The sequence below is a fragment of the Sinohyriopsis cumingii genome, chromosome 12 (assembly GCF_028554795.1).
Source record: "Sinohyriopsis cumingii isolate HCF-2022 chromosome 12, ASM2855479v2, whole genome shotgun sequence".
NCBI lineage: Eukaryota > Metazoa > Mollusca > Bivalvia > Unionida > Unionidae > Sinohyriopsis > Sinohyriopsis cumingii.
In genome coordinates this window covers 68,541,536-68,554,652 of record NC_142972.1, presented here as the reverse complement: position 1 = coordinate 68,554,652, position 13,117 = coordinate 68,541,536, and the positions used below count along the sequence as shown (strand labels likewise).

The 13,117-nt window shown below is 36.5% G+C and overlaps 1 protein-coding gene across 3 annotated transcripts in view; it reads left to right on the top strand.

Annotated features, from left to right (window-relative positions):
- LOC149786664 (uncharacterized) overlaps positions 1-13,117 on the top strand; it is a 37,439-nt gene that overhangs the window by 23,037 nt on the left and 1,285 nt on the right. For 2 of the 3 annotated variants that reach the window (XM_089977190.1, XM_089977189.1), the window contains exons 2-3: positions 9,591-9,673; positions 11,816-12,342. In XM_089977190.1, the coding sequence (XP_089833316.1) occupies positions 9,607-9,673; positions 11,816-12,342 (594 nt within the window). In that variant the 5' untranslated portion in view covers positions 9,591-9,606. Of the gene's footprint in view, positions 1-8,864; positions 8,992-9,590; positions 9,674-11,815; positions 12,343-13,117 lie in introns of those variants that run through there. The other variant, XM_089977191.1, reaches the window with a different exon arrangement.

The following is a 13,117-nucleotide window of genomic DNA, read 5'->3' as shown; positions in this document are numbered from 1 at the left end:
CTGTGCCGCTGGATACATTACAACGGTTCCTGACGTGGTTGTTAACGAAAAATACCGCAGTTGTGATGTGCGGCGATCATGGTCAACCACCACCATTTGTCGGCGAATCTCCCCACGAATGGTTACGAGGGTTTGTTGATTATTACGAGGAAATGCGTGATGACATCAGAGCGCTTGATGACACATTAAAGGAGTTTAAAAAACTAATTAGGCTACAAACCAATAAAGTCCAATGTGAAATAATGCGTGAAATAATTCCAGAGACTTCATTTGATAACTTTTTAACGGCGTGGAAACCAGATGATTTAATTGTTGCAAGTAGAAAATCAGTCAGAGATACACTTCAGCGGCGACTATTTCAGTTACAGCGGCAGAAATTTCCAACGTTGGAAGTGCCGTTATGTTATAGACCAGATGATACACGATTGCAGAATATTGATGTTGATATTCCCGGAAAACCAGAGAAACAAAATTTAGTATTGAATGATATAGTAACAGTTAACGTCGATGCGGTCGAAGATGCATTAGCAATAAATAAATCACCGTGGACACTAGGATATGCTATGACGATTCATTCAGCACAAGGATTAACTATTTCTGATACAACTGTTTGGATCGTTGATGACCGCATCGAATGGTCAAATTTAGTTTATTTAGCCGTGTCCAGAGTAAGAAAGATGGCTCAGTTACGAAGAATTGTATTAGATACGTCAACGAAGTCAGCCGTTGTTGAGTTAACGCAAAAAGATCAAATAAGAAAAAAATTAGACAGTTACCGACAAAGCGACAAAAAAAATAATAGAGAGTTTAACCTGGATATCAACGCTGTGTTGTCGTTACGTGAGCGTCAGAATAATCACTGTGCGAGTTGTAATTGTTTATTGCTGTGGCAGTATCCGAAAAACGACCCAAGACAATTTACAGTGGATAGAATAGACAGCAATCTCGGTCATACGCGTGAAAATGTAATGCTGACCTGTCTTGAGTGTAATCGACGCAGAGGTGTTGCTGCAGTTATTTAAGTGATCGAGGTGGTAATTGTGTATCCGTGGGAATCACCTGAAGTTGCTCGCGTGTGAATCCACGCTGAGGAGCAGTCGAATCTAATCTGTAGATTGCGTTTCTCCCAGTTGATCTGGTTATGCTGGATATCTTGTGTGTGGTAACACTCCATGTGGGATCGGTTGCTCTTTTTTTTCCTCCTTCGAGTTCGCCGGGTTCGTATAAATACCTAACGGTGACATTACCCAGCAACGGGGACGCTAGCGTCGTTGGCTGCGTTGAAACACGTTCACTGACGCGGGGTATATATTTTTTTGTGATTGCATTTACAGGTCTCATGTTTGTTGTTCTGGTAATTTCATTATTCAGTGCGGCTATCACGTTTGGCAGTCTTGCAACCCATTCACGAGATCTCGTATCGTAAATGAATTCCCTCGCGTACTGGTATCCGAATAATCTCTCAGCGAGTGTTCTATTAAATCGCTCAACAATTGCCTGATCCCGATGAATTTCAGTATGTCCTCGTCGTATGGTAACGTTATGCTGCTTTGTCAACGATGACACCGCGCCCTGAAATTCCTTGCCAGGATCAACTTGTAATAATCGTGGCCAGTTTAGAGGTCCTCGTTGATAAATTCGTTTAAACGCAGAGGCAACTTCGGACGCTGTTTTAGTCGCTAACGGTTCTGCTTCTTTGTATCTACTGGCAACATCAACTACTGTTAGCGCGTATTTGTATATTTTTCTGCGGACAGTATCATGAGGCAGGAATAGTATGTCAGCCTGATGAACTTCATTGGGGGTACTAACATCAAAATGTGCAAAGTTGATTTGTCGAGGTGGTGGTAAGTAGATTTGCCATATTGCTTGTTTTGACAGCCATTTTTTGGCAACCTCGCGTGTTACTGATGCCGCGTTGGCGAGTTTATTAATTGCTGCATTACCTCTCCAGTATCCGGCCGGGGAATAATAAATCGCTTCCATTGTTATTAATTATCCAGCGCCTAATGCTAATTTAGATTTCATCGCTGATCTTATTAACCAATTAGCGAGTGACTCCTTAAATGATTTATTTTTTATGGCGCTTAGTGCATGAATTAATTTCACATCCGCGATATGCCTGTCTTGCAGATCTTTACTTCGATAAGCAACATCATGCATGTGACACGCTGCGTCGATAGCGTTTATTGGATACTCTCCCGGTTTTGGTTTAGATTGTTCATCAAGTCTGATATCTAGTCGTGTCCCTGGACCGCAGTAATTGTATCCTGGGAGATGTTTTTCTCCGGGATATTTAGCCCAAGGGGTACCTGGAAGTCGTCCGAGGGTTGCTGCGATGTCACCTCCGCTGACTTTGTCAGGCTTTTTTTTTGAAATCTAAATTTTTTTGTGCCACATCGCGCACACTTACCAGAAAGTGCTTGTCTGTTATTTTTTGTTGTAATGGTTGTTAGATCATTCGTAGGGGTTTGTGCCTTACACTTCACACAATATAGATCCATAATTATTATTCCTTATATACAAATGGAGATCACTGATTTTTCTGCGACGCGAAGGAAAGAACCAGTCAAGCATAATTCCGCGCTACCAAATTCTATCAGAATGATCATCATAGGACCGTCAGGATCAGGTAAAACACAGCTGTTGCTGAACATGATAATGAAGTGGATGAAATGGGACAAACTATACTTGATAGCTCCGTCTGTGGATGATCAACGTTGTTATGATGTTATAAAAGATTTTAATGAGAGTGCAAAAGCGCTGAGTGAAGACGGCGAGGATGTTGTTGAATTTATAACTGATATTGAAGAAGCTCCGTCCGTGGAAGACCTTAACGGGGAAATAAATAACCTAGTAGTGTATGATGATGTGATGCTGGACAAGCAAAAAAATCCTGCAAGAATATTTTCACGAGGTCGTCATAAAAACACTGATGTGATTTATGTTACTCAGCGTTATACACAAATTCCAAAAGTAATCAGGGATAACTGTAATCTTCTTGCGGTGTTTAATGGAGTTGATGTTCACACGCTGAGAAATATTCATCAAACCTGGTGTAGCGGCGATATGGATATTAATAAGTTTAAGAATTTCTTTAGTCGCGCTCAAAGAAACCAGCACGGATTTGTGACAATAAATTTACACGACCCGCGTACACGATACCGCGTCGGCCTTGATACACTATTTGCGACATAAAAATGTTTTTCCTTGGAAACTCATTTCGTAGAGCAGCAGGGGGCGCAAACTACACCTGATTTTTCGATGATACCTCACCGTGGAAATTATGTCGGATACGAGTCGGATTTATTGAAGTAACTCGCGTTATATCAGCGGAAATACAAAGCATTTTCAAGGACATTTTTTTTTTGTCTCGTTTTCTGAATAAAAGTGTTATTTCGTCGAAATAAACCCTCTATCGGGAATAGTTTCCGTGGAAGGGTTATCTCGGAAAAGTATTTTGTAGGATTCGCCCCCCCCTGCTGCTCAAATGCACCCGAATGTAATTTAAAGTCAATTGTTGCGGATCTTATTAAGCGAAATCGGTATTCGTTGGCATGTCATACATATAATTAAATCTTACATTTGAGATAATGTCAAAGTTATTTAATGAAATACATTGAATAATTTAAATCTTTAGCGAGTCTTTCATCATTCAACTTGTTACATAGATTTCAATTAAAATAAGCAGTCGTGTAACATCATCCACTGTGGTTTATACGGTTATGCATTAAATTAAAATGTTGATTAAAATACACTTTTGTTCATTTTACCCAGCCTTAGATTCGTGTACCAATTTAATACTTGTTTAGCCCTACCATAGGATTCGTGTACCAATTTAATACTTGTTTAGCCCTACCATAGGATTCGTGTACCAATTCAATACTTGTTTAGCACTGCCTTAAGATTCGTGTACCAATTTATTACTTGTTTATCCCTACCATAAGATTCGAGTACCAATTTAATACTTGTTTAGCACTGCCTTAAGATTCGTGTACCAATTTATTACTTCTTTAGCACTACCTTAAAATTCGTGTACTGATTTAATACTTACTTCATCTATGAAACACTAGCAGGCCTCATAAAATGCATACAGGCGTACTAGCATGACCTCTTTTTCACCTTCTGCGTACTGTACATTAGGAAATTGCTTTGTCTCGTCAATGCGTAAATATGGAACAGTTATTTCAATGCCCCCAAGACTAGCATGGAGTTTTTAGGTTAGAAAAGAGGGGACCAGGGACAGTTTTGTGCACAAATTTATAGCCGCATTCATAGGCCTGGTATAAAAAGCCATACAGAATAAAATACAAAAGTGAGGTCAAAAAGGTCCATATTTTTGGACAGCTATAATAAAACAAAGCATAAGAATAGTTGTCGTTTGACCAGCGAAGTCAATGGCAATTCTTAGCAAAAGAAGTTTATGTATCCCAATCGCAAATGTATACCTGCGATTTTCATGTCGAAGGCCATTTTTGACACGATGTCATGTTCATAGTGCAATCACAAGATATTTTCCTAGATGATAATTCTGCAAAACAATGTGTACTAACTAAAATGGCTGACGCAGTTTAAAATAGTTGTCATGCAAGCTGTTTTTGAGATATTCTACTTGCCCTAAACCCAGCTGTTTACTGCTGTGTGTGTGTGTGTGTGTGTGTCTGGAGGCTAGCCCTTCTTTCTAGCGGACTATTGGTATTTCACTATTTACATACTGCAGAGAAACTATGGGAGGTGTACATGCCTGGCGTCAATTTCACGAACAACACAAGCCCCAAACACCTAGCTCAGAATATATCTATATAATTAATTAGTAAACAATAATAGTTGAAAAAGTCACACCTAAGCCTTAAGAAATCTGACATGGGCTAATTTTTGAAACTATCCCCTGCCACCTGAAATCAGCAGTCTTATATGATGCCGTTTATAATAATCAGCAGTCTTATATGATGCCGTTTATAATACTCAGCAGTCTTATCTGATGCCGTTTATAATAATCTGCAGTTTAAAGCTGGGTGTATTAAACAAGGTGAACAGTCACTTGTGTAAAATGAGGAAACTGGCACTTTAAAATTTTAAAAATTAAGTTTCCTTTTTGCTTGTTAATGAATTATTTCAATTTTGTGAATTACTAACTTAGGCAGGCAGTTGAAGCTTCAAGTTTCATTTGACTTTAATAATTTCAACTTCAGCACGTTGGTGTCAATGACATGCTTTAAGAGTGGGTCATTTTATGGAAGTCCCTATTTTGGAAAACTGTTTCTTATGGCATATATAATTCTACCCAAATGATATCATGTTTGTTTTGGAAAATACGTCTGGTTCAAAAAGAAAATAAATAATGGGAAAAAAAGCTGTTGCTTCAGGGCCACACCCCAGCGAGAGACTCAGCAACGCAGTGAAATGATATTGGGAGCGCTTTTTGAAATTGCTCCAGGCCCTCCTACCACCCTTATCCGGTCTTGTGTGTATAGTTAATGGATAGGGCTAGTTTTCTGATAACTGCTTATAAAGCCTAATAGTTTGCATGGCTTTTGAAGCTGGTAATGAGAAGGACACTTTAACGTTACACTACTTTCACATCTCACTTTCCAGGTCTACGTATTGTCTTAATGATTCATCAGTGGCAGATTATCCTAGTAGCAAAAGTAACATATGATACTGTAACCCGCACTTTCAAGGGCCCCGCGCTAAATGCTTTCAAGCTATCAATTACCTTCATTTAAATAATATAATTACTAAAATGTCAGACATATTTGTCGTATTATCTGGCTGTATAGCAAATGAAAAAATCCAATTACTTTACTATGCAAGTTAAAAATGTATGTGTTTTAATATTTATGTGGGCTTTTCGAAAAAAAAAATTTTATGGCCCCTTTATAACATATGTTATCGGCCCCGCACTATCTGAATCAGGCACTCTGATACATCCTTCGCAATAGAACTAATAATACATGATCCGTAAAAACAAAGTCTTACGCATAAAATCATAATCCATCCAGCCAGCTATTTATCTATATATTTATTTATTTATTTATTTATCTATCTATGCTATATGTACACCAAATCTGGTTTGTCTTAAGGAGAATATTTCTGGGCTGTGGTAATTCTCGCACAGGTATGTTTTTGTTGAAATACAAAATTACAAGGCTAGTACTTTAATTTCAAAATATTTCCAAAAAATGATCTAATTTATGCTGTAATTAATTTCTTATTTAGTAAAAATAACCTTTTCTCTACCTACTTCAGTAACATTCATTGCACTTGCTAAGGTTTCTACTGCAGAGAGTGTAAATGAACCTACTGACTTTAACATGCATTCCATAGACTAAGCTTTTACATCTAACCTGTTCGTACTGAAATTTGCAACCCGTGTATACATGTTTCGCTGCCTACACATATGACAAGGTCTTACCATATTTGCCTATCTTAGGAAAAATTGTAATTTCCGCCTAGCCGTCTAAAACATATTACGCAGATGCAGTTTTATTTTCTCAATGGGGTTCGATATGTTATTAAGGTTTCCTTCTCATGTTTTCATACGAATTGTATGAATGTGTACCATATGGTATTGTGTCGCGGAAATAACGCCACAAAATGGCTCTAATGCCACGAAATCAGTCAGAAGAGGTGCTTCTTTCCCTGGTTTGGCAACATCAATCAGTAGTCAAAGTGTCAGAGCGATTGCTTGACACCGAGTTTTCTGTGTTGCATGGCTCTCATAAGACATGAGCGTCTACATACAGCCAACTTCTGAGTCAAGATTGTTCGAAATGATAACGGCGATGCATTCACTTTCACACATCAAAGGTAGCGTCTATAATACATGCCAATTTCAACTTTGCACTTGACTTCACCGAACCAGTTTTACGATTATAATATGTTCACTTATTACACTTCTGTTGGTTTAAATGCAATTTCTATTTCATACACGCACAGGTCAAGGTTTGATTGCAAGTGTACAGACGTCACGGTTATTAGTGTAGTTTTAACACAACTCTAAAATTTTCTCTTCCCTAACTCTTAATTAATACCAAATTTTGACGCCATTTTTTTCGCAAACATTTTTACTTCAATGTTGCTGGTATTTCTTTGTTGATATTATTTATGCAATAGAAGGTAAACTCAATATCGGCTTAACAAAACTATCCAGGAGAATAAAAATTCATTTCACCACCCTTGGCTGAAGCAAGTTTAATAACCGTAGTCACCCATAAATATATCCTGCTGATGTTATAAAAAAAAAAAAAAAATTTTTTTTGTATTAAGAAAAAACAACAAAAAATAACAGAAAATGAGTAAACTAACATACAAAAATAAAAATAAACAAGAACTGCATGCTAATAGTAGCTAATAGTAGTGTTATAATTATTTGGCAAGACTAGTTGTAAATGTAGATAACGTAGAATTTTATTGAAATATTTTAAAACTTTCTTTGGTCATTGTATCCTATACATTTTTATTTAGTGTCGTGTCATGCTTTTTTTCTTGTAATTTTGAATTTTATTGGATCTCGTGAAGTGGTTTTTTATTTTTTCATTCTATTTTTATTTGAATTTCATTAAATAGTTTGCAATGCACTTTTGATTGTATTTGTTTTGTGGGTTGCATTATACTGAGTATTTTGCAGTTTTCTCATTGTACTTTTGACCTTCACTAAATCTCTGGCAATGATTTTTTCATTGTATGTTTTGAATTTTACCGACAGTTTCAACAATGTTATTATCATTGTATTTTTTTTTTATATCTTTCACCTTTTAACTTACTTAATGAATGTAATTTTGTTTCCTCTATTGAGCCTCGAGGGCTATACTCAAATGACCGAGAGGGTATTATTAGGACAGAATATTTGAGTAAAAGTATTCAGATTGAAATTTTCTTTTAATTGTATTAAAAGTAATTCTCCATTAAAATATATTGAAAGTAATTATCCACTAAAATATATTGAGATTAATTTTATATATTCGTGTAATACAACTGTATGCTATTTTATAAATATCGTGCTTTACGAGCAGGTGAAGAAATCCATAAAATACATTTCTCTTGTATCTAAAGGTCAGAAATTTAGATTTGGTGAGAAGCGGCTGTACAGGCAAATGATTAAATCAATAATGGATGAGTTAAGCGAGATGATTCACACGGTTTCCGTGGGAAAGTTCGAGAGCCTTGTTCTAATCCGAAATGAGCGAAAACAAAATCTGCCTATAAAAAGAGAAGCAAACTTATGCAGAATCAGTTCGTTCCTCGGGTCCGAACAGCTGTATTTTCCTTACAGCGATTCCGTACCTGATTATCCAAGATGTAGCCGTATCTACGCCGTTATGGGTGACACTCTTGTTAAGAGAGCCTGAACTCAATATAGATATATACCTTGATTTCTTTTATAGGAATCCGAAATGACTGTGTAGATAGATGAGAAATTAATTACTAGGTCGTCATGCGAGTGTGTCTGCTACACACGAGTGCATATAGCACCGACTCAGTTGTATGATTTATTTGGTGATGTGTGCTTTTGTCGTAATGGAATATACGCTATTGTGTGCAGACAAGGCGATGGGTGCCGTTTAGTCGGGGACCTGGGTTCGAATCTCTGTAGAGTCGAATGAAAAATTCTCTAACCTGTATGATAGTTCTATTTGTATTAAGTATTAATTCTGCCTACTGTTATCAAGCATTCTTCTATATAACCCAGGGATAGGACTTTCGTACTGCTTGGTGTATATTTATAAATCTCTCTCTCTCTCTCTCTCTCTCTCTCTCTCTATATATATGAATGAATCTTTCCACTTGTCGGATAAACTATTACATATAAAATTGGTTAATGCAACAGGTATATGTGTCATAACTCCTTAAAGGATATGTGTCTTCCTGCTTAGACATTCGTGGCATTATTATTTTTGATTTCAAATGACCAAAATCTCTTTCGTGTGATGTTTGCTGTTAAATGCTACGACATGATGCCTACAATGTCATTATAGTATAGCTATAAAGGTACGTATTTCTCCAGTTATCTTCACATATGATCTTTTTAATACTACTATGTATTATCTTTCAGTAATAATGCGTAGAAAGTAAACAGTACACTATGTAGAAAAAGTTCAATAATAGATCAGTCTGTATGCCCTTTGTTGTAAGCATATTCTTCAGATCACTCCTGATTAAGCATCAGTTGAAAATCCTTCATCGGACTGTTCAGGGAAAGAGAAAGCTTTCCTCGCCCATCATCTTCTTACCAAGTTTGTGCAGTTAGGTTATGTGAAGGAAACAAGAGTCGTTTTGGTAAAGTATTGTTTTCTTTTTGTGTCACCTGTTGGTAATTTGACCACTTTGGAGCATTCTAGAATTTGATTCATGAGTAGAATGCTTTACCAAAACGATTTTTTTTCTCTCCTTGTCTTGCAGATTAATTTTTTTTACTAATTTTCTGTGGCACTGCCAAATACTAAAGCAGCCACGGAACACGATGATTTTTAAAGAGTTGTACTCTTCAAGTAGACTTTGGAATAAGTGTAATTCCCATAATCATAGCGATTTCTTGATGTATGAGTTAAGGAGATTGAGGTACAAGCTTTGTGTTTATTTATTTTCAGGCACTAGAAGCAAACAATGGCGCGAAGACAACGTAAACGTTTTACAACAGTGTTTGTGTCTGGTGCTCTAATGATAATAGCATGTAAGTGTATACTCGAGATATTTTCCAGGGTTCATGTTTTGGTAATTGTATCATTCAAAATTTGTAAACAAACAGCTTCGTTTTGAAGTGGATAATCAAAGAAATACAACCATAGACTTACATTGAGATACGTCTGCTTTGTTTATCAAATATGAAATTTACAACTTCCTGCGACAGTCGCCTGCCACCTGGTGGCTACAATGTTTTAAGAGGGAGGAGATTTTCAGGCCCATGACTAATTACACTTTTGAGAAAATAACAGTTGTATATGTTAAAAGTAACTGAAGACAGTCCATGCAAGTATTTTTGGTTGCTGCTCAATAACTATCATATGGTGTTATACTGTCTGCTTTTCTGTGTAGTTTGTCAGAAGTGATCGAGCTCAGCGTATGAGTCGTCCCTGCAGTCATGCATAATTCTTTGTATACTGTATTTCATTAAACTATACGTAGTTTCTGAAACAGACAACATTTTGGTAAATCAAAATCACGATTGCAAAAAGGAAGCATTTCGCTTCAGCGCCAAAGAGGGAAACGCTACGCTTAATCCGAACCGATATCTTGTGATTTTCATTTTCATTTTTTAAAATGTCCTTGAAGGTTTTGATGACACCTACCCACCACTCTTATTTGTGTTCTAGGAGATTTACAGAATGTTTTATGTCTGAAATGGGTTTGATCGCAAGAATATTTAATAAAATATGCAGTCAATATGGACATTTATTTTATCTAGAGGAGACATCTGTGTGATAGTTGGATTAGTGTGTTGAGTCGTCGGTTACATCTTTTTTCTTTCCTCTGGCGTGTCAAACGTTTATATCGTCTGTGTTTAGTATGTTACAGTGGTGAACCATATATATCACATGTGAGCAGAGCGATTGTGTCAGCCTCACTGTTTTGTGTTGAAGCTTTATTAGTTAAGTATCAGAGCGGATGTATTAACATGCTAACGTATGTGAAACACTCGGTTCAGCAAAACACTAGTTCAGTGAAAGTTCATCCTTTCATTTAAACCCGATCAGCGAATATTTGTGAAACATATACAGACAAGACAACAATTTCGAAACTATCGCCAAGTTGCCCTTAGCGTATTCATTTATTAATATCAGTAACAAAAGGATTTTTTTCTCCAGCCTCAAGATGACGAAAGTAATTCAATCAATTTAGGTAGGCCAATGCTGTTCACCTATGCAATAGCAGTGATTTGACATTATTTAAAATTATCAATTGTGAGATTGCAAGCGAGCTCATTTGAATCGCACGTTCTTGGAATTGTACTATTTAAGAAGGTGTTTCAAAGATCACGTTGTGAGCATGACCTGAAACAGCTTGATAAAATGTATAAAAGAACGACATACATTTTTGGGTCACTCTCCACAATTTTCTTCCAAAGTTAAGGTTTGGGATTACCAACATGATCTGTCACGCTCCCACACTCAATATCTTCAAATCCAAATCATACCTACATGTATGCAGAAAAACGATCCATCTGCAAGAAATAAAAACATAAGCAATAACCGTTAAAGTCAAAAGGATGACTGCAACAGCCACATTTAAGGTCTCGGTAACACATCGAACAATTACGTCCAGCCACCTTGGAGCAAATACCCCAGCAGTGCGGTCTGAAATAAGACTTTTCCCAAGGTGTTACGTGTACCTGACTAAAACTATTTTGTTTTCCACAGAAGAAAAAAGTTATCCGCACATTTTTGAACAGTCGGCCCCTCAGTCCAAGGCAGTCATTTTGCCCGATTTTAGCCAGCTATTATGAGTGAACCAGTTTATTATCCTAACTGAATCAGATCAATATGCAACTGAGTGACTTAGATCTTGAGTGTGAGACTCTATGACATATGTTATCACATTCAAAGATCTGACTTTTTATGATCCAAGATAAATTATGCCTTCTGCAATTAACGAAACTTTGGAGAAAAAAGGTTAACTTCGCCTCTGTTAAAGATTATTAAAATATGCGTGCCCATGTTACCAGCATATTGCTTTTCCTCTTCTCATGTTCCAAATATCCCCTCTGTCCCTTTAAGTACAGAACAAAACGTATGATATTTATTTGTAAAGATTAAGAGTATTTACCATAGTCTTGCCTCATAATCTTTTGCATTACATCCCTTGTATTATTGCACAGATGGAGTCTACTCAATTCGAAAAGACAGGACCGCTTTCACGTCCAACAGGAAGAAGTCAGAAGCCAGTTTTCCTGAAAGCTGCACCTTCATACCCAAGTTCAATTTATCTATTGAAGATGCGAAGGACGAATTCAGTGCCGCTATGAAACATAATAGGGAAAAGAAGGGACAAGGACAAATGAAAATATTTAGTGTTTCTGATAGTTATTGTAAATTCGAAGTCAACGATTCACTTTCCTGCTGGGAAGATAGTAAATTTAAGGAAACATTTGAGGACAACTGTCAATTTGTTAAAAATTATCCTATTGGAGATTCAATTCCTTACCTACAAGAGCTAGGCCTTGCCAGGGACTTTCTTGACTTTCCAAATCCCAAGATTCCTGTTGTTGTGACGGCAGCATCTTCAAATCATTTTCTGGAAGTTCAAGCTCTGATGCAGAACCTTCACAGTGTGGTATTTCCAAAATACAAAACTTTGAAATTTATCTTTTACGACATCGGACTAAATGAACACGAAAAGGAAATGGTATGTTACTAAGACATTAAGTATTCTTTTTCGAAGCGTAAACACACACATACACATACACACACACAGACACATATAAAAGTCCTTAACTTACCATGGCTAAATATTAGCGTTCCCGGATTCATCAACAATGGATTTTATGTTAAAATCCTGCAAGACAAGTTGCAGAACTAAATAGTTTTTCATGTGATTGTGTCTCGTTAAACACAATTATAAAATTCATACCCTACAAATGGATATAACAACATCACTAAAATGGGATGATCATTACGTGGTGATGGTTTTCTTTTGCTATCGTTTCAGCAAAGTTCATTTTAACTGTATTTCGGATCGAAGTGTAAACGTCAGTAAAGTATTATATAGTTAATTCTGTAAGTGAAGTCACAATTGTCAAATATTTATATATAAAAAGATTTAAAAGAAAGAAGAGACAAGAAAAGGAAACATACAAGATGACAAAATCTCAAAACAGTGGTTTACATACCATGTGTCGTATGAAAGGGAGACAATTGTAAAGCTGATATCACCATTACAAAAGGAAAAAGTACTTAAATTGAATTCCCATCAGAAGAAAACTTAAATAATATCATTCAGGAAGTTTCATCTTCTTCACAGAGTTTCCATACACTGTAAACCTATATTTATTCAGGTGCTATTTAATTTCGAAGAGATTGAGAATGGAGCCTTTCAGCTATATAATATAGCAGTGAAGAACCACATCCCCAAAATTAAAGAGCTGAAAAAAGTTTGGTTGGGAAATTTAGGAGCCGCGAAA